This window comes from Sus scrofa, chromosome 13, assembly GCF_054392235.1.
Source record: "Sus scrofa isolate SSC_HxYL_T2T_F1_AM1 chromosome 13, Sscrofa_HxYL_maternal_Yorkshire_Landrace_v2.0, whole genome shotgun sequence".
Taxonomy (NCBI): Eukaryota; Metazoa; Chordata; class Mammalia; order Artiodactyla; family Suidae; genus Sus; species Sus scrofa.
The window spans coordinates 212134451-212157064 of record NC_139395.1 but is presented as its reverse complement, the minus strand read 5'-3'; the positions used below and the strand labels follow the sequence as shown (position 1 = coordinate 212157064).

Genomic DNA, 22614 nt, shown 5'->3' with positions numbered 1-22614 from the left:
CTGTGGTATAAGCTGGCAGCTACAGCTCCGATTTGACCCCTAGCCTGGGAACGTCCCTATGCTGCAGGTGCAGCTCTACAAAGAATAAAACAAACCAAAACCAAAACCCCCCCAAATAAGATGTTTGGGAATTGACACTAGTAACAAGGGTTGGCTGGCTGAGGGACTGTCCTGGGAAGCAGTTATTTACCTGGAACAATTCTTAGGATATGAATAAGCAACGTTGCTAATTCACAAATTTCCAAGGCAGAGGTACCCAGGTTGGTGGAGGAAGAAAGGCCTTGGTGATGAGAAGTGGGGATTCTCATTTGTTTCCTGGAGGTCCCATGACTTAGGAAGTAAGGGTATGGTGACTGGTATTTTTTTTTTTTTTTTGTCTTTTGTCTTTTCAGGGCAGCACCCGAGGCATATGGGGGTTCCCAGGCTAGGGGTCTAATCGGAGCTACAGCTGCCGGCCTACACCAGAGCCACAACAATGCAGGATCCAAGCCGTGTCTGCGACCTACACCACAGCTCACAGCAACGCCGGATCCTTAACTTGGTGAGCGAGGCCAGGGATCGAAGCCGCAACCTCATGGTTCCTAGTGGATTCGTTTCCATTGTGCCACGATGGGAACTCCGTGACTGGCGTTTTTGGTAGGAGAGTATAGTTTTCATACACTCTCCAGTGGATGGAGCTATGGAATAGATGCATGGTGATGTTGAAATAGGATCAAACGAAAGATAAAGAAAAGGCAGAAATGAGGAGGGCTATGGACAAAAACAAAACAAAACAAAAAAATCAATAATAAATGAAGTGTGGAAACTAAAGTTCAGGGATGACTTTCCCGTTTTGTGACGTGGAGGGGAACAAGGGGTTTAGCCTTTTTTCCAAATATGGGAGCAGAGTGAAAAAACTCCATCCTGGATTGAACGAGGGTATTAAGAGAAATTCTGATGCAAATTATAACCAGGCTATCCCCCATCATTACTGAGCCTTACGAACACACATTTTGTTCATTTGTGTGTGTTTCCCTAAAATAACAGTGGGGCAGAAAGACATCATTAACCATCATTAATGGTTTAAAGTCTAAACCATTAACACAGATTCCTAAGTTCCAGCTAGCTCTTGACATTGGCGGCCGACACTGGGAGCTGCGATGAAGAAGTTAACACTTACCCATGGGATACAAATTGACAGGTCCGATCACGGAGACATTCTGGCTCAGAAGCATCTTTGTTAGTTTAGATGTCCTTTTCTTATGTTCACATCTGAAAGGCAATCAGTATGAGGGGATCAAATTCCCAAGTGTCTAATCAAATTGCAAAGACAACAGGCAAAGACACGACCATGAAAGAGCAGCAGGAAATTCCTGATTCCAGGTTTCTTCTGTCCTCCTGGGAGCTGAGCCATTGATCCCCATTTCCACAAGCAACTTTATCTCAGCTTCTGAGACCAATTTCCTACCTGGTCAGGGAGACATATGAAATTTAACTCTTAAACAGGTAGTAATAGAATCATTTGGTTTCAAATTTTTAAACATGCAAAAAAGTAAATAGTGAGGAGTCTTACTGTCTTGTTTCCTTTGGAAAACTTTTTATTTTTTATTGATTTTTTAATCTTTATTTTGATTCATTTTTTAGGGCCACACCAGGCTAGGGGTCGAATCGGAGCTGCAGCTGCTGGCCTACAACACAGCCACAGCAACCCCAGATCCAAGCCGTGTCTGGGACCTACACCACAGCTCATGGCAATGCCAGATCCTTAACCTACTGAGCAAGGCCAGGAATCGCATCTTCATGGATACTAGTAGGGTTTATAACCTGCTGAGCCACAGCGGGAACTCCCTTATTATTATTGTCGTATTATTTTGCTTTTTACGGCCACACCCAGGGCATATGGAGGTTCCCAGGCTAGGGGTTCCAATCGGAGCTGTAGCTTCTGGCCTACACCACAGCCATAGCAACGCCAGATCCAAGCCACATTTTCGACCTACACCACAGCTCACGGCAACACTGGATCCTTAACCCATTTAGCGAGGCCATGGGTCGAACCCAAGTCCTCATGGATCCTAGTCAGGTTTGTTAACTACTGAGCCACAACAGGAACTCTGAGAACTCCCTTATTCTTTATTTTTTGGTTAGCCCTTCAGAGTATCTTCATGCACAAGCAAAAACATACATTCTTATTTCCCTCCCCCACCTTTTTTCTTTTTTTAAACACAGAAATGGCATATACATTTGATCTCCACTTTTTAAGTGCTTTTTCCACTTAAAAATGTATTGGAGAGATCTTTCTACATCAGCGCCAAAGAGAATTCCCTTGTTTTTTTTTAAATAGTTGCATAGCCTGATTTATAGATATACCATGATTTATATCATCAGTCCCTACGATGGATATTTGAGCGGCTTCCAACAGTTTCTGCCATGGATTATCTTGGAAATGCGTCATTCTGCCTAAGTCAAGTCTAAGAGGGAGGAAGCTTCCCAGAAGTAGGATGGCTAGTCCTTCAGCAGGCAACAGCCCATTCAAGTTAGGATAATTTGAGGAAGATTTAAATCAAGGGACCATTTACAAATGTGTGAGCAGGATGGAGGCCAACCATAAGGAAGAATGTAGTATCTGAAACTTAATAACAGGGGTAGGAGAGGATGGGGGCTGTTATCATCCTGGGCTCGAGGTGCAGAGGGAAGACGCCGACGCTGGAATTTGGAAGGTGAGGGCTTGTGTGAAGAGCTGCGGTGTAAGCCATCAGAACTGGCTCAGGATGACGGCGCAGGGAGCGGGGGCGAGGGGTACATTTCCCTCACTGGCTCCTCCCCCTTCTCTTACTCGGGGCTCCCCATTGGCTGAACCCAACCGGAAGTCATGGGCCAGGGTTGCTGGTGGCTGGACCCGTGCAAGGCAGGATCCTGGAGCGCAGTAAAGGTGGAGGCGAGGTGTCCGGTCTCCTGGCTCCAAAGGGCTATGCATTTGTAGGTTTGATAAAAACGGCCACACTCTCACCCTTGTGGCTGTAACCAATTTATGCATCTGCCGGCGGGGTGTGAGAATTTCTACTTCCCCACAAAGGAAGGGCTTCTGGGGTATGATAACGATTACAATCATGATAACGTTCAGAGGTTATCATTCAAGCTCTTGGATTTTTAAAAATCAAATTCATAAATGTGATATTGTCTTCAGACTACTACTGTTCGTTTCTATTTCTTCTATTCTGTGTGAGACTGAGCATGTCTTCCTATAGGTAACGGCTGTTTCCTTTCTTGTCAACGGTCTGCTTGTATCTTTGCCCATTTTTCTACTCAGTCGTTGCTTTTTTTCATAATGATTTGAAGGGCTTTTTCGGTGGGAGGGAAACTGGCCCTTGATCGGTGACATGAGTCATACCTTTTTCTTTCCACTGTCATTGTGTCTTGTCCTTTGATTTGCTTTCTGTTCTTTTTTTTTTTTTTTAAAGCATGTAGAAGCTTCTGAGTTCTATGCTTTCAGATTTAAAACATATTTTCTTTTCTTAGCATCTGCATTTGTTTTTTGTTTTTGTTTTTTTTTTAGGGCCGCACCCTCGGCATATGGAGGTTCCCTGGCTAGGGGTCTAATCGGAGCTACAGCTCCCACCGCAGCCACAGCAGCGAGCATCTGCGTTTTGAATCAGAAAGTCTTCCTCACTTCAAGGTGAGAAAGGAATTCTTCAATGTTTTTAATGGCCACCAAGTCCCTGGGCCAGGGATTGAATCCAAGCCGCCCAATGACTCTCTTCGCCCCCCACCCCCCACCGCCCGTTTTAGGGCGGCATAAGGAGGTTCCCAGGCTAGGGACTGCATCAGAGCTACAGCCACCAGCCTACAGCAGAGCCGCAGCAAGGAGCGATCCGAGCCACATCTGTGACCTACACCACAGCTCACAGCAACGACGGATCCTCAACCCACTAAGGAGGTCAGGGATCCAACCTGCATCCTCATGGATCCTAATTGGGTTCATTAACCACTGAGTCACGAAGGGAACTCCCTTAATGATCCTTTAACCCACTGCTCGGGGCCAGGGATGGAACTGGAGGCTCCGCAACAACTTAAGCTGCCACAGTCGGATTCTTAACACAGTGGGGACTCTATCTTGGATTGTCTTAACGGAAACTTGCCTATTTTCACGTCTTGCTTATCAAATATATATATTCCTTTTTAGGGCTGCACAGGTGGCGCATGGAAGTCCCCAGGCTAGGGGTCAAATCTGAGCTGCAGCCACAGGCCTACACCACAGCCACAGCAACACCAGACCTGAACCACATCTGCAACCTACACCACAACGTCCTCCCATTTCAATTCTGTGAAATTTCACCTCACAGCTTGCAGCAACACCAGATCCTTAACTCACTGAGAGGGGCCAAGGATCGAACCCACCTCCTCATGGATACTAGTCAAGTTCTTAACCTGCTGAGCCCCGACGGGAACTACTTGAATTATTTTTTTTTCTTTTGTCCTTTTAGAGCCACACCCATGGCGTATGGAGGTTCCCAGGCTAGGGGTCCAGTCGGAGCTGTTGCTGCCAGCCTACGCCACAGCCACAGCAATGCAGGATCCAAGCCATGTCTGCAGCCTAGAACATAGCTCATAGCAATGCAGGATCCTTAACCCACTGAGCGAGGCCAGGGATCGAACCCACAACCTCATGGTTCCTAGTCAGATTCGTTTCCACTGTGCCATGATTAAAACTCCTACTTGAGACATTTTAAGGCGCCCCCGGGTTGGTCTCATTTCTCCCTCCCTCGGAGATTTTGTCTCCAACCAAGTAACTGGGCCTTACTGATTCTGGGTGTTTCTCTGTTCCCCCAACACAGGGGCAGCATCAAGCCCCAAACCAAAATGAAAAATGACCACAACAGGGAGTTCCCATCGTGGCTCAGCAATAATGAACCTGACAAGTGTCTATGAGGATGCAGGTTCAATCCCTGTCCTCGATCATTGAGTAGGGGATCTGACATTGCCATGAGCTGTGGTGTAGGTCGCAGACACTGCTTGGATCCTGCATTACTGTGGCTGTGGTGTAGACCGGCAGCTGCAGCTCTGATTCAACCCCTAGCCTGGAAACTTCCATATGCCACGGATGTCGCCCTAAAAAGACAACAAACAAACAAACAAAAAACCCCAAAATGACCGCAATGGAGTAAACTTGAATTCAAGCTAAAAACAAATTAAAAAGTCCTCTTGGCTATCATGCTATCAGGTCCCATCCAGGATATTCTAGAGAAATCAAAAAGATTCCAAGTCAAAATTGCCATCTACCACCCTTGAGCTAGCCAGGAACCTCAAATGATTTCATAATACTGTACCCATTTAGAACATCCCCGGAGGCAGCTTTGTGACATGTCCTCAGCATCACTGCTCCTTGGGATATGAGAAGTAACATATCTTTTCTATCAAAGGAAATCTTTTTTTTGTGTGTGTGTGTGTGTGTGTCTTATATATATTTTTTTTTACTCACATGAATTTATCACATCTGTAGTTGTATAATGATCATAACAATCTAATTTCACAGGATTTCCATCCCACAGCCCAGGCACATCCCCCCACCCCCCAAAATGTCTCCTCCAGAGACCATAAGTTTTTCAATGTCTGTGAGTCAGCATCTGTTCTGCAAAGAAGTTCCGTCTGTCCTTTTTTCAGATTCCACATGTCAGTGAAAGCATTGGATGTTGGTGTCTCATTGCATGGCTGACTTCACTTAGCATGATAGTTTCTAGGTCCATCCATGTTGCAAAACATGCTGGTATTTCATTCTTTTTAATAGCTGAGTAATATTCCATTGTGTATATGTACCACCTCTTCTGGATCCACTCCTCTGTCGATGGACATTTAGGTTGTCTCCATGTCTTGGCTATTGCAAATAGTGCTGCAATGAACACTGGAGTACATGTGTCTTTGTGAGTCGTGGTTTTCTCTGGATGGATGCCCAGGAGTGGGCTTGCTGGATCAAATGGTAGTTCTATGTTTAGTTTTCTGAGGAATCTCCATACTGCTTTCCACAGTGGTTGTACCAATTGACAATCCCACCAACAGTGTACTAGGGTTCCTTTTTCTCCACACCCTCTCCAGCACTTATTGTTTGTAGACTTTTGGATGATGGCCATTCTGGCTGGTGTAAGGTGGTACCTCATCGTGGTTTTGATTTTCATCTCTCTAATAATGTGTGACGTTGAACATCTTTTCATGTATTTCTCGGCCATCAGTATGTCTTCTTTGGAGAACTGTCTGTTTAGATCTTCTGCCCATTTTTGGATGGGGTTGTTTGTTTTTTTGGTATGGAGCTGCAGAAGTTGTTTATAAATCTTGGAGATTAATCCCTTGTCAGTTGATTCACTTGCAAAGATTTTCTCCCATTCTGTGGGCTGTCTTTTTGTGTTGTTTAGGGTTTCCTTTGCTGTGCAGAAGCTTTGAGGTTTGAGTAGGTCCCATTTGTTTATTTTTCTTTTTATTGTCAATACTCTGATAGGTGGATCTGAGAAGATGTTGCTGTCGTTTATGTCAGAGAGTGTTTGGCCTATGTTTTCCTCTAGGAGTTTGATAGTGTCTGGTCTTATATCTAGGTCTTTAATCCATTTGGAGTTTATTTTTGTGTATGGTGTTAGGGAGTGTTCTAATTTCATTCTTTTCCATGTGACTGTCCAGTTTTCCCAGCACCACTTATTGAACAAGCTGTCCTTTCTCCATTGTATTGTCTTGCCTCCTTTGTCATAGATTAGTTGGCTGTAAGTGCATGGGTTTAATTCTGGGCTTTTGATCCTGTTCCACTGATCTATATTTCTGCCTTTGTGCCAGTACCATGCAGTTTTGATGACTGTTGCTTTGTAGTATAGCCTGAAGTCCGGGCACCTGATTCCTCCAGCTCCATTTTTCTTTTTCAGGATGTCTTTGGCTATTCTGGGTCTTTTGTACTTCCAAACAAACTTTAAAATATTTTGTTTGAGTTCTGTGAAAAATGTCTTTGGTAATTTGATAGGGATTGCATTGAATCTGTAGATTGCCTTATGTAGTATAGTCACTTTGATAATATTAACTCTTCCAATCCACGAGCATGGTATATCTTTCCATCTATTTGTGTCATCTTTGATTTCTTTCATCAGTGGCCTGTAGTCTTCAGAGTACAGGTCTTTTGTTTCTTTAGGTAGGTTTACTCCTATGTATTTTATTCTTTTGGATGTGATGGTAAATGGGATTGCTTCCCTAATTTCCTTTTCTGCTTTTTCATTGTTGGTATATAGAAACACTATCGATTTCTGTGTATTGATTTTGTATCCTGCAACTTTGCCAAATTCATGGATAAGCTCTAACAGTTTTCTGGTAGAGTCTTTAGGATTCTCTAGGTATAGTATCATGCCATCTGCAAATAGTGATAGTTTTACTTCTTCTTTTCCAATTTGGATTCCTTTTATTTCTTTTACTTCTCTAATTGCTGTGGCTAGGACTTCCAGAACTATGTTGAAGAGCAGTGGTGAGAGCGGACATCCTTGTCTTGTTCCTGATCTCAGCGGGAATTCTTTCAGCTTTTCACCATTGAGAATGATGTTCGCTGTGGGTTTGTCGTATATGGCCTTTATCATGTTGAGGTAGGTTCCCTTTATGCCCACTTTCTGAAGGGTTGTTATCAGAAATGTGTGTTGGATTTTGTCAAAGGCTTTTCCCGCATCTATTGAGAGGATCATATGGTTTTTATTCCTCAGTTTGTTAATGTGGTGTATCACACTGATGGATTTGCGGATACTGAAGAACCCTTGCATCCCTGGGATAAATCCCACTTGATCATGATGAACAATCCTTTTAATGTATTGTTGGATGTGGTTTGCTAGTATTTTGTTGAGGATTTTTGCATCAATGTTCATCAGTGATATTGGCCTGTAGTTTTCTTTTTTTGTGTTATCTTTGTCTGGTTTTGGTATCAGGGTGACGGTGACCTTATAGAATGAGTTTGGGAGTATCCCTTCCTCTGCAGTTTTTGGAAATAGTTTCAGAAGGAGAGTTGTTAGCTCTTCTCTAAATGTTTGATAGAATTCGCCTGTGAAGCCATCTGGTCCTGGAGTTTTGTTTGTTGGAAGTTTTTAAATCACTGTTTCAATTTCAGTTCTTGTGATGGGTCCATTCATCTTTTCTATTTCATCTTGGTTTAGTCTTGTAAGATTGTACTTTTCTAAGGATTTGTCGATTTCTTCTAGGTTTTCCATTTTATTGGGATATAGTTGCATATAGTAGTCTCTTATGATCCTTTGTATTTCAGTGATGTCCATTGTTACTTCTCCTTTTTCATTTCTAATTTTATTGATTTGAGTCCTCTCTCTTTTTTGCTTGATAAGTCTGGCTAGAGGTTTATCAATTTTGTTGATCTTTTCAAAGAACCAGCTTTTCGTTTCATTGATTTTTTTCTATGGTATTTCATTGATTTCTGCTCTGATCTTTATGATTTCTTTCCTTCTACTAACTTTAGGTCTTGTCTCTTCTTCTCTCTTGAGCTGCTTTAGATGTAAAGTTAGCTTGTTTATTTGAGTTTTTTCTTGTTTCCTGAGGTGGGCTTGTATTGCTATAAACTTTCCTCTTAGAACGGCTTTTGCTGCATCCCATAGGTTTTGGAGTGTCGTATCTTCATTGTCATTTGCTGCTAGGTATTTTTTAATTTCCTCTTTGATTTCTTCAGTGATCCATTGGTTGTTTAGTAGCATGTTGTTGAGTCTCCATGTGTTTGTGTTTTTTGCAGTTTTTTTCTTGTTGATTTCTAGTCGTATAACATTGTGGTCGGAAAAGATGCTTGATATGATTTCAATTTTTTTAAAGTTACTGAGGTTGGATTTGTAGCCCAGGATATGATCAACCTTAGAGAATGTTCCATGTGCACTTGAGAAGAATGTGTATTCTGTTGCTTTTGGATGAAATGTCCTATAAATATCTATTAAGTCCATCTGGTTTAATGCATCATTCAGGGCCTGTGTTTCCTTATTGATTTTCTGTCTGGTTGATGTGTCCACTGCTGTAAGTGGGGTGTTAAAGTCCCCCACTATGATTGTGTTATTGTCGATTTCTCCTTTTAAGGTTGTTAGCAGTTGCCTTATATATTGTGGTGAACCTGTGTTGGGTGCATAGATATTTAAAATTGTTATATCATCTTCTTGGATTGATCTTTTGATCATTATGTAATGTCCTTTGTCCCTTAAAATATTCTTCATTTTAAAGTCTATTTTGTCTGTTATGAGTATTGCTACTCCAGCTTTCTTTTGGTCCCCGTTTGCATGAAATATTTTCTTCTATCCTCTCACTTTCAATTTGTATGTGTCCCTAGAAGTGAAGTGGGTCTCTTGAAGACAGCATATATATGGGTCTTGTTTTTGTATCCATTCAGCCAGTGTACGTCTTTTGGTTGGGGCGATTAGTCCATTCACACTTAAGGTAATTATTGATATGTATGTTCTTATTGCCATTTTATTAATTACTTTGGATTTGTTTTTGCTGCCCTTTTTCCTTTCCTTCTTGTCTTGTTCTTTTCTGCCTAGAGAAGTTCCTTTAGTATTTGTTGTAAGCCTGGTTTAGTGTTGCTGAATTCTCTCAGCTTTTGCTTATCTGTGAAGGTTTTGATTTCTCCTTCAAATCTGAACGAGAGCCTTGCTGGGTAGAGTAATCTTGGTTGGAGGTTTTTTCCGTTCATCACGTTGAGTATATCATGCCACTCCCTCTGGCCTGCAGAGTTTCTGCTGAAAAATCTGCCGATAGCCTTATCAGGGTTCCCTTTATGTTATTTGTTTCTTTTCCCTAGCTGCTTTCAAGATTTTCTCTTTGTCTTTAATTTTGGTCAGTTTGATTAGTATGTGTCTCAGGGTGTTCCTCCTTGGGTTCATTTTGTATGGTACTTGTTGTGCTTCCTGGATTTGAGTGAGTGATTCCTTCCCCATGTTAGGGAAGTTTTCGGCTATTATCTCTTGGAATATTTTTTCTGTCTCCTTCTCTCTCTCTTCTCCTTCTGGCACCCCATAATACACACGTTGGTGAGTTTCACGTTGTCCCAGAGTTCTCTGAGACTCTCTTCATTTGTTTTCAATCTTTTTTCTCTTTTCTGTTCTGCATCCTAATTTCCACTAATCTGTCCTCCACTTCGCTTATTTGTTCTTCTGCCTCCTGTATTCTGCTGTTAGCTACTTCTAGTGAATTTTTTATTTCAGTTATTGTATTTTGCATCTCTTCTTGTTTAAGTTTTATATCTTGTATCTCTTTGGTCAGTGTTTCCTGTAAGTTATCCATCTTTGCCTCCAGTTTATTTCCAATGTCTTGCATCTTCTTCCGCATCAAAAGTCTAAAGTCTTTTTCCTGGAGGCTGAGAATCTCCTCATGGCTTAGCTGTTTTTCTGGGGTTTTTCCTTTCTCCCTCATCTGAGTTATAGTCCTCTGTCTTTTCATTTTTATAGGTTTTTGGTGTGGTGGACCTTCTTACAGATAATAGAGTTGTAGCCTCTCTTACTTCTGATGTCTGCCCCCCCTGTAGCTGAAGTCAGTATGGAGGCTTGGTGTAGGCTTCCTGATGGGAGGGGCTGATGCCTGCCCCCTGGTAGGAGGAGCTGATTGTAATCCCTCTGGGGGGTGGGGCTTAGTCTTTGGATGGGATTAGAGGCAGCTGTGTGCCTGAGGGGTCTTTAGGTAGCCTGTTTACTGAGGGGCGGGGCTGTGATCCCACCTGGGTTGTTGTTTGCCCTGGGGCTTCTCAGCAGCTGGCTGATGGGTGGGGCCAGATTTTCCCAAAATGGCCACCTCCAGAGAAAGACACAGCTGCTAAATATTCCCGAAAGCTTTGCTTTCAATGTCCTTCCTTCACAACAAGCCACATTCACCTCTGTTTTCCCAGGATGTCCTCCAAGAACTGCGGTCAGGTTTGACCCAGATTCCCTTGGAGACTTTGCTTTGCCCTAGGACTCAGTGCACGTGAAAGTCTGTGTGCGCCTTTTAAGAATGGGGTCTCCGTTTCCCCCAGTCCTGTGGAGCTCCTGCACACAAGCCCCACTGGCCTTCAATGCCAGATGCTCCAGGGGCTCTTTCTCCCTGTGCCAGATCCCCACATGTGAGAGTTTGATGTGTGGCTCAGAACTCTCACTCCTGTAGGTGAGTCTCTGTGAACCAGTTAGTTTCCAGTCTGTGGAGCTTCCCATCCAGGAGGTATGGGGTTGTTTATATCGTGAAATCGCCCCTCCTACCTCTTGATGTGGCCTCCTCTTTTTCTTCTGGAGTAGGGCATCTTTTTTAAGGTTTCCGGTCCATTTTGGTGACGTGTGCTCAGTCTTTAGTTGTGAATTTTGTTGTTTTTAGGAGAGAAGTTGAGCTCCAGTCCTTCTATTCCGCCATCTTAATCCCGTCTCTCAAGAACTTTCAAATACTTTCTGAATAAACAGGTGAAGAGCTGAAACAGCGAACAGACTGACTGCACCAAACATGCCCCTCAAAGGAAATCTTGGTTACTCCATTTTGCTCCGGTTTCAGCTGAGATGTCCTTCTGCGACCGCCTCCTCTTTCCCTCTTCTCCCAGCAATAGTTTGTTTCAATTAGCCAACCGGGCAGAATGGGTGCCCCGACCTGACCCATGGGAAGGGGACAGGTACCTCACCTGCGTTAGGGATAAATAGGGAGGGTCTTCTCTTCTTTGCGCGTGCTTTTGGAGTACCTGCACCCTTCTGCAGAAGTAAAGAGGCGTGTCAAGATCTCCCCTTGTCCATGTGTCTCATTTTTGGACACTGACGATCCGAGCCATTTTCCAACAGGGAGAAGCCTGCACAGTCGAGGGCATCCCCCAGATACTGGGTGCACCAAGATTATTATATGCCACCTTGGGCCTGACTCCCGTATACCTGATCATCTGCCTTGGGGGCTCTGGTCCCTCTGTTTTGTTCTGATGGTGGTACATCTTTGCCTTTGTTCTGTGTTTGCAGAACCTTTCATCTCCTTAGCAGCTGAGAAGCACACACACACAACTACACAATGAGCAGGCTCGCTTCCCTGATCTGGGCCAGGGGCGGCCTCCTTCCCATCTTTGTTCCTGGTGACTCATACTCTACTTTCAACCAGATGTCTGGTTCTCGCGTCTTGTTTGCTTGGAGAAATCTAATTGCCCATCTGGGCATCGTGCCTGGAATTGTTAATGGGGTATTTTTGGTCTCTCCCTGGTTCTCAACCAATCAGGCTTGCTGAAGCACAGCTCTTGCAACTCTCATCTCTGTAGCCAGGGCCAGCTTTGGCCACCAACCCCCCTCCCCCCCGGACCCTGCACGCAGAAAGGGTCCCACATGTGGTTTAGTGCTCTCACTGGGCCATCTTGAAATTCTTCATCTTTTTATCTTTGAACTTCAGGCTAGTTAGTAAAGTCGAATGGGACAATGGCAACACGTGGTGGGCTTGGAGCCTCAGTTCACACTTGGGTCTTGCTTCTCCCTCCCCGGCAGGATGGGGTCCAAGGCCCTGCCTGGCCCCTCTCTCTGCACCCCAGGACTGCTGACATTCTTTTCTGGGGGGACAGTAACTGGTCGCATCATGGGAGAGCCCCATGTTGCATCGATGCCATCTTGTGTGTGCAGAGAGGGTAAGCCAGGCAGAGTGGACGCTGTCCCTGGGCTGCCTCGCTCGGAAGATGACTGGCTGGTCTGGTGTCTAGGTCAGCCTCAATCCAGGTACACAGCATGGCCAGGAGCAGAGATTTCAAGGAGCCGACTTAGATGGCATTCCTTTTTATCACAAGTTCTCCATACCTGAGTTTTTTATTTTGACTAGTCTCTTTATTTGCTATTTGCTGGATTTTGTTATCCAGGAGTTTTGTTTTGTTTTCCCATAAGAGCTATTGGGTGCAAATTTGAGAAGGCCTCCTGCCTGTTGGTTTTTTTTTTTTTTCCCCGTGGTTTTCTTTTTTCTTTTCTTTTTTTTTTTTTTTCTTTTTAGGGCCCCACCTTCCCAGGCTAGGGGTCAAATCGGAGTTGCATCTGCTGGCTTACACCACAGTCAGAGAAATGCCAGATCCTGAACCCACGGAGGGGGAGGTGAGGGAATGAACCCATATCCACATGGATATTAGTTGGGTTCTTAACCCACTGAATCACAACGGGAACTCCTGAGAAGGCCTGCTGTTGACTTGCAACTTGAATGACCTCTTCGCTGAATGAAATACCCTCTTGCGAAAAAGCTTCTTGCCCTTAGTCTTCCCTCAGCACCACTGTCTTCTGGCATTTAGCACAGTTCTGGAGAAGTCTGAGGCCAGCATGATTTGGTTTTTCCCTCATTTACTCCTTTTTTTTTTTTTTGGATTCCTAAATCACTCGTTTCCTTTGAATTTCCATTGTTGAAGCTATCTTGGCACTGCTCATTTCCAGATGAAAATTTCCTGGAAAATGCCATGCTCTTTTGGCCTACAGACCATTTTTTCTTTCTGTCAAGGAACAACCTTGGATGTCACCAATATGCCAGGGGCTGGGATGGCAGATCCATGGGAAGGGGAGACAAAGGTCTGACTTTCCCTGAGCCCATCCCAGGCTGGTGTGTGGCGTGGCCAGCACGAGCGGGTTCCCAGCATCCCCCAGGCCCAAGGGCATGTGTGCCCAGGGTGGCCAGGGCAGAGGGGCCTCGGGCATCTGTGGGGAGCAGCACTGCCCCTGAGTATCTCCGTGCAGAGGGAGTGCTCTGTGGGCTGGTTGTGTCCCTGGGTGGGGAACCCCCCCCCTTCCTCCTTGTACCCTCCCCAGTCTGGCTCAAGTTTGCTGCTTCTGGTTGAATGCTCCCAGTTTGTGCTATAAAATGCCAGCTCGGTAATCTGGTGATTTTCCATCTGGATTAAATACTCCTATATTTGCATTTAGATCTGGCTTTGCATAACATGGGGTAGAATGGTAAAATTCATGCTTCTAAATACATTTTTTTTTTTTTTACTTAGAATGACATTAAATAGCAAAAAAAAAAAAAAAAAAAAAGAGAGAGAGAGAGAGAGAGAGCAAGACAAGTTGAAGAGAAATTATGGATGAAAACAAAGAGCTTTATATTTTGGTACTTTCAATGGTACTCGTTCCTGCCTTCTGAACAAATGGGCCCTGCCTTTTAATTTTGCTCTGAGCTCTGCAGATTCTGCTGCCAGCCCAGCCTGGGTTGCCTGACAGGGTATCAGGGCCTTAGGCTGAATTCAGGACTGCCATCGGCTTCTCTAGTGCTCCCTGCAGTAACTGTCCCATGTGAGTGGCGAGTGCTGGGGGACACATCATACCCTCCTCTGGCTTTCTCCTACCCCACTCCCCCAGACACCCTTGCCATTGATACCCAAACAAATACCACCAATTGTCAATGCCCCTCCATCCCCCCTTGCCCCCACCCACCGCCACTCAAATGAATACTACCCAGCAAAGTGATTATTCTCTGAATTCCAACTCCTCCTAGACAGACAGACAGGTGGACAGACAGCCCTGCAGAACTGGCTGCCTCCCATTCTCCCGATAAAGAACAGACTTGTGTCTTTTCTTCTATCTGGCACAGCCTGATGCCTGGCACGTCTTTGCTAGTCAGTGAATGAATGGATTCAGAAAGACTACAAAATAAAATTACACAATTTTTTCCTGGAAATTAAAAAAAATATGAAAAGCACAAAGAGGAAAATAACAATCATCTTTATGTTACTACCAAGCATCAACCAGGGTTAACATCTTGGCATATTTGTTTTGAATGTATTTTACAAAGATCTTTCTGTTTCAGTAAAAATTCTTCTATGTGTTCATTAAAAATTTTTTAAAATGATGTTTGAAGTAAAAATCCCATGGAGTTCCCGCTGTGGCACAAGGGGATCGGTGGCGTCTTGGGAGCCCTGGGATGCATGTTGGATCCCCGGCCCGGCACAGTGAGTTAAGGACCCAGTGTTGCTGCAGGTACGGCACAGGTTACAACTGCGGCTGGGATCTGATCCCTGGGCTGGGAACTCCATATGCTGCAGGGCAGCAACAAACAAACAAACAAACAAACAAACACATCTCATCGTCCAGATATTTCCATCATTAACATCTGGTGGACGTAATCCCAGAGATCTTTCTATGCACAGAAACAGACACAGACACACACAGACACACACACACACACACACACACACACACGCACACACACACTCAGGGTGTTTCTGCCTAAATTTAATTTTACTTGGAAAAAAAAAAAAACAAACAGAAGCAAAAGCTGAAGAAATTGTTGACATTTAAATTATCTCCATAAGAAAGAATAACTGCCTAAAATATCCCTCTAAAGTTAGAAAAAGGTTGCAAAAGACACTAGGAAGTTGGAATATGATGTATTCACAGCATTTTATCTATTAAACCATATACACATATATATTTTTTTGCTTTTTAGGGCTGCACCCGAGGCATATGGAGGTTTCCAGGTTAGGGGTCTAAATGGAGCTACAGCCACAGCAACTTGGAATCCGAGCCACATCTGCAATCTACACCATCACTGCAACGCTGGATCCTCAACCCACTGAGCAAGGCCAGGGATCGAACCCACGACCTCATGGTTACCAGTCGTATTCGTTTCTGCTGTGCCACAGTGGGAACTCCTTAAACCATATTTATTGATTCATGCTTAAAAGATAAGAACCATAGCATATAATCCCATTTTTTTCAGTGGGGGGGTGGGGTTGCGGGGAGGTGCGCCCACGCCATGTGGAGGTTCCCCAGACCAGGGATCAAACCTGCAGCACATCGGTGACCTGAGCCACTAGGTGATAGTGCCAGATACCTAACCTACCAGGCTATCAGGGAACAACTCCTATCTCCTTCCATTTTCCTCTTCTACTTCTTTATTTTTTTGGTGTCTGGATGTATATAACAATCACATTTTATTCTACCTATAATTTCCAAAGAAGTTCTGTATTAATTCTACATTATTATTATTATTATTATTATTTTGGCCTTGCCCATGGCATGCAGAAGTTCCCAGGCCAGGGACTGAACCCGTAGCACAGCAGTAACCAGAGCCTCGGCAGTGACTGTGCAGGATCCTTAACCTGCTGAGCCACCAGGGAACTCCTAATTCTACATTTAAATAAGTGCTCACCAGTAGCCCTTTTTAGCACAAGTTCTCCATATCTGAGTTATTTATTTCGACTTCTGTCTTTATTCACTATTTGCTGGATTTTGTTATCCGGCAGTTTTTTTGTTTTTGTTTTTTTTTTCCATAAGAGCATATGGAGGTTCCCATGGGTGCTGAATTTCTTTTGTTCCTTCATATTCGAGAAGGCCTGCCAGTCGACTTTCAACTTGAATGACCTCTTCGCTGAATGAAATACCCTCTTGCGAAAAAGCTTCTTGCCCTTAGTCTTCCCTCAGCACCACTGTCTTCTGGCATTTAGCACAGTTCTGGAGAAGTCTGAGGCCAGCAGGATTTGGTTTGTCTTTCCTTACTCCTTCTTTGTTGGATTCCTAAATCATTCGTTTCCTTTGAATTTCCACTGTTGAAGATGCTTGGTGCTGATCATTCCCAGATGAAAATTTCTTGGAAAATGGCATATGCTTTTTTTTCCCACCTACAGACCATTTTCTTCTTCATTTCAATGAAATGTCTTTTATCCTTCTTTTTTTTTTTTGCATTTTCTGTCCCATTTGTTGGTTTCCCTATATCAGAGAGCCCGATTATCCTAATACTTGATTGGGCTTTATCTATCTTCTCCATTAGATTCTTTATAAATGACTTTATCTTTGTCTCTTTCCATCTGCATTTGTTGGGCTTAAATGAAGTCTTTCCTCTGTTAAAATATGTGTATCTTCAGCAAGATGAATTCTGTTTTCTTTTTTCCCCTAGAGTTGTGTTTCAGTGATATTCTGTGTATTTCCATAAGTCTGCAGTCTCCTTTTCATTTCTTTTTTTTTTTTTTTCTTTTTTCTTTTTTTTTAATCTTTTTCTAGGGCCACACTCGTGGCATATGGAGGTTCCCAGGCTAGGGGTCTAATCGGAGCTGTTGCTGCCAGCCTACGCCAGAGCCATAGCAACGCCAGATCCGAGCTGCTTGTCTGCAACCTACACCACAGCTCACGGCAATGCCGGATCCCCAACCCATTGAGCAAGGCCAGGGATTGAACCGGCAACCTCATGGTTCCTAATCAGATTCATTAACCACTGAGCCACAACAGGAACACCTCCTTTTTCATTTCAATTACAATTTTTTTCTCATCTTTGAGGGTTTTTAAAACTTCCTTTTTTAGGGGCTGTACCCACAGCATATGCAGGTTCTGAGGCCAGGGATTGAATCTGAGCTGCAACTGCCACCTCAGCTACAGACCACAGCTGAAGCAATACCAGAATTTAACCTACTGCGCTGGGCTGTGCCTCTGCAGTGACCTGAGCCACTGCAGTCAGATTGTTAACCCACTGTGCCACAGCGGGGACTCCTCTAGTGATTTTTTTTTTAATTCATACTTAGATCCATTTTTTTGGTAAGATATAAAGCTATGGTAAGGAATTTCCTTCTGTCCCAAGAGCAATGTTTTCTTTTTAGGAAGACTCCTGCAAGCTATGTTATTCTTTTCCCCCCGCCCCATACTGTTTCTTTTTGCCTTGTTTGTACTTGATGGCTTTGTCACCTGCTATTAGGATACAGTGGAGTGAAAACATGACCTTATTTTAATAACTGTACCTGATTCAAGTTTGATCTGTCAAGACTGGTAGCTTCTCTAGCCTAAAGCATTGGTGCTGGGATGGGGGAGCTTTCGTTGAGGGAGTGTAGTCTGTCAGAACATTTGGACTCTGCTTCCTTCTGGAAGATTCTGTTAAGTGTCCTGCAGCAGAGTCACTGCCTCTGGTGGGGTTCTGAGGCAGGGTCAACCATTGGGCCTTTGTGTGGTGTTGGCTTTTCCTGCTCCCACTCAGGCTTATCTCACTCCCCTCTGATCAATAGGAAGAGCCTACTGCTCCTCTGTCCAAGAAGGAAATAGCTCAGTAATGTCAAGAACTCAGTTTTCTTCTTTCTTGTTTATTAGGGAGCAGTTTCAAGATTTTTGTGGATTTACCAATATCATTTCTGGTGGTTGGGCACACTCAAATTTTGAATGTATTTTTGGGACTCCTCCTACACTGTTGGTGGGAATGTAAATTGGTATAACCATCAGGGAAAACAGTATGAAGTTTCCTCAAAAACACTAAAAATGGAACTACCATGTCATCCAGTAATCCCACTCCTGGACATATATCCAGAGAAAACCATAGTTTGAAAAGATACATGAACCCCAGTGCTCACTGCAGCACTATTTGCAATGGTCAAGACATGGCTAAATGTCCATCAACAGAGGAATGGATAAAGAAGACATGGTACCTATATACAATGGAATATTACTCAGCCATTAAAAAGAATGAACCAAAGCCACTTGCAGCAACATGAATGGACCTAGAGATTATCCCACTAAGCAAAATAAGTCAGACAAAGACAAACATCATATGATATCACTTATATGTGGAATCTAAAAAAAAGGATATAAATGAACTTATTTACAACACAGAAACAGATGCACAGACATGGAAAACAAACTTATGGTTACCAAAAGCGGGAGGAGGTGTTGAAGGTTGGGGATTGGCATGTATACACTATGGTACATGGAATGGATGGTCAATGGGGACCTGCTGTACAGCACAGGGAACTCTACCCACTATTCTGTGATAACCTATATGGGAAAAGAATCTGAAAAAGAACAGATAAGGGTATGTGTATAACAGAATCACTTTGTTACATAGCAGGTATTATCACAACATTGTAAATCAGCTGTACTTCCATAAAACTTTTTAAAAATGGGAAAAAATATTTTTAAAAACCTCAGAATTAAAACCACCACCACCACAATGTTTAAGAATAACTTTCCCAGGTACCAGCTTGTAAGACCCTGCCTTATGGGGAAAGTGAACGGACCATTTTCCTGTTGGTTCCAGAAAACATTTTCAGGGGCTCTGAACTACTCCCTGTCCCTATCTCTCTCTCTCTCTTTTTTCCTCTTTCGTTTTCTCTCTTCTCCCCTTCTCATCACCCTTACTTCAGCCAATCTGCCTTCCCAGAGAGAAAATGTTTTCCTTTTTTCTTCCTGAACTGCATACCACCAGTTTCATTCTTTGAAGGCACGAAAAGTCCTCAGGGAAAAGTCCTGTCAGTCTCTGCTCTGATATTATATTTCACAAATTATCAAATGCACACTTCCTTCTGACATGGGAACATCTGTAAAAGCAGGGTGTTTCAAACAGGGGCATGACGTAGCAGAACTGACAGTGGTTTTTCTGACCTGGTTACATAAAAATTTTAAAAATGCATCGTATATGACATCACTTATATCTGGAATCTAATACACGGCACAAATGAACCTATCCACAGAAAAGAAACAAACGCATGGACTTGGGGAACAGACTTGTGGTTGCCAAGGGTAAGGGGGAACGAGTGGGACGGCCTGGGAGTTTGGGGTTGGTAGATGCAAACTATTGTATTTGGAGTGGAAAAGCAATGAGATCCTGCTGTATAGCACAGGGAACTATATCTAGTCACTTGTGATGGAACATGATGGAGGATAATGTGAGAAAAAGAATGTATATAGTCATACATATATATATGTGTGTGTAACTGAGTCACTTTGTACAGCAGAAACTGACAGAACGTTATAAGTCAACTATAATAGAAAAAATAAAAATCTTAAAAAAATGCATCTTATGCTCATTAGCATCTTAAATTTGGTAAAGTATGATTGACAGTTGAAGAACACGTGCTGCTGACTCTTCAATAGTCTGAAGGTTTATAAAAGTTAACAGGAAGGTAAGTTCAATACAGATCTGTGCGTGCAAGAGGCGGGGGCCGTGGAATGTACCTTTTAACGAAAGCGGCACGTCTAAGACAGTACCTCCAGGGCTATGATTTGTCTTTTAATTTTTAAAAAGTTTTAAAAAATTTTACAAGTGTATTTATTTATTTATTTTCTTTTTACGGCCACACCTGGGGCATATGGAAGTTCCTGGGCTAGGGGTCGACTCAGAGCTGCAGCTGTCGGCCTACACCACAGCAACACCGGATCTGGGCTGCATCTGTGACCTATACCGCAGCTTGTGGCAATGTAGGATTGTTAACCCAGTGACTGGGGCCAGGGATCAAACCTGCATTTTTATAGGCACAATATTAGGTTCTAAACCCACTAAGCCACGAGAACTCATTTTTTTACTTTTAAATTTTTTGGCTGCACCTGCAGCATGTCTGGATCCTTAACCCATTGAGCCACCAGTGGACTCCCTAATTTCTTTTTTTTAAAGATAAATTACCTTGTGTCAAATTTCAGGAACCAAATCTCAGGCAGATTTTCTTTAACTTTGAAATAAATATACGAGACTTTGAGGAAATATGGATAAGCACAAAAGAGCCATGCTGGATTTTTTTTCCCTTTGTTTTGTCTTTTTAGGGCTGCACCGGGGGTGTATGGAGGTTCCCAGGCTAGGGGTCCGATCCGAGCTGTAGCTGCTGGCCTACACCACAGCTCACAGCAACGCTGGATCCTTAACCCACTGAGTGTGGCCAGGGATCCACCCGTGTCCTCATGCATGCTAGAGGGGTTCGTGAACCGCTGAGCCATAATGGGAACTCTCACGCCAGTTTTTGATGATCTAAAGTTGCAAAGCAACTTATGAACTAGAGAACTAGAATTTAAGTAACTTCCTTCTGCAAATAGGTCAAACCTCAGAGATGCTCACATTGCTAGGAAATGTTCTCTTTAGAGCAGATTTTGGTATGGCCTGGCTCCAACCCCTGTCCTCTCTAAGCCAGAACAGTAGGGGGAGAGGTACTTAGTAACCTTTCCGAGGTATGGGACTGGGGGCGGCCCGTTGGTCTCAGCTACCCCGGTCAGTTAGTATAACGCGGGGAGGGGGGGCAGCGGACTCCAGGTCGCTCGCTGCACCGGCCGCTGCACCACCCACCTCCCGCCACTCAGTTTCTAAGACTTTTTGCCAAACAAAAGCAAGGCGATCAAACAAATAATAAAAGAAAAACAACAAGAGACGGGATATCTAGAGTTTCTCAAGGCTATCCTAGCCACAAAAGTGGCTTGATAGATCCAACTCTACACTGGGCTTAACTGGCTGCTTTAGTCGGCATAGAAGCGCAAGCCACGATTCCCTCCCCAGCCTGGAAGCGGGACCCATCGCTCTGTCTCGGCGACGCTGTCCCATCGACAGTCCTCGCTTTAGCTTCCAAGTGATGGATCTGGAAGGACGTAGGCCACTCCAGCTCCGGGTGACCCTCTCCCGCGCGGGAACAAAGGGAGGCTAACGTCAAGTGTTCTCGTGAAGGGCGGGCGGCAGACCCCGAACCGGAGACCCGAGCCGATCACTCAGTTTTGCGAGGCAGAGTGCCTCGGGAGGAATCTGACTTTCGAACTTCACAAAGGCTCTCATGTTGCAACCGCCAGTATCCGGCCAGAGGTGGGGGTGAGGGGCTGGGTTCTGTGAAGACTCCCGGGAGGGGTGAACGGAGGAAATCCCCGCAGGGCAGAGGGCAGCGTGGCCGAGGGGGGACAGCAAGCCGACACCCTCTAATGACCCGCCCGGCCGCGGGGGCGCGGTGGGGGGTGGGGGTGGGGACAACCCCCTGCAGGAGGGCAGCGACGGGCGAGCCAAAGCCCCCGGGCACCGAGCACAGGCAGGAGCTGGAGGAGTCTCGGGGGAGGGACAGGGGCCTGGAAGGGGATTCCGGGAAGCGGCTGCGGGGAGGCGGCGTTCGCCGGGTTCCCTCCCTCCGTCACCGCCACCCCCGCCTCCCCAGCTATCCCTCGTTACCTTGGCAGCTTGGCGCGGCCGCCGACCTCGGGGTGCTGGCCCCCGTCCCACCCGCTCCAGCTGGGCTCCGCCGCGGGCCCTGGACACCCGGGTTCGGCGCTGGTGACCGGGATGCGCGCTGCTGGCGGCCTCTTCGGCAGTGGCGGCCCTCTTGGGGCAAAGGCAGGAAGGGCGGCCGGGTGGTGGCCAGCACCCTTCGCTTCTAGCGCTCCCGGGCTCGATCCCCGGGGTCTCTCCTGGAGATGTGGGGAACGAGTTGAGCGCGGGTGCGCGCGCCGAGCGCCGGCCTCCACCTCTGGGAGGGCCCGGGCCCGGCGGGGGCGGGCCGGAGGCGGGGACACGGGATCCCGTAATCTACCTAAATTTGTGCAGACCGCGTCTTCCTCCTCAACCCCCCTCCCTGCAAACTCCATAGGCGAGGCGATAAAGGATTTTGGCCGTTGTGTTTCCTGCAGGGGCTGGAACAGTACCTGGCACTTAGGACAATGTCTAGCACATTTAATCCACTCAATAAAAATGTATTGAATGAATGAATCAATGAATGGGTTCTCTCCTGCGCGCCATCCGCCCCCCTCCCCCCCGCCCCGGCCCCAGTTCTATAAAGCGCTCAGATCGTAATTCTCCAATCAATAAAACTGGGGTAAAAATAACCACCATTGGGAATCCCCCCAGTGGCTCAGCGGAATGGGACCAAGACCAGTACCCATGAAGATGCTGATTCGATTCCTGGCCTCGCTCAGTGGGTTAAGGATACAGCGTTGCCGTGAGCTGGGGTGTAGGCCCCAGTAGCTGGTTGGTACAGGGATGCTGTGGCTGGGGCTGGGGCCG

The 22614-nt window shown here is 45.0% G+C and overlaps 1 protein-coding gene across 6 annotated transcripts in view; it reads right to left on the bottom strand.

The window, feature by feature from the left end:
* IFNAR2 (interferon alpha and beta receptor subunit 2) overlaps window positions 1-22614 on the bottom strand; it is an 85942-nt gene that overhangs the window by 28688 nt on the left and 34640 nt on the right. For 4 of the 6 annotated variants that reach the window (XM_021068450.2, XM_084986837.1, XM_021068452.2 and 1 more), the window contains exons 1-2: window positions 21787-22083; window positions 1160-1251 (exon numbers count right to left, since the gene is read on the bottom strand). In XM_021068450.2, coding sequence (XP_020924109.2) covers window positions 1160-1214 — 55 coding nt within the window. In that variant the 5' untranslated portion in view covers window positions 1215-1251; window positions 21787-22083. 6 annotated transcript variants of the gene reach the window in all.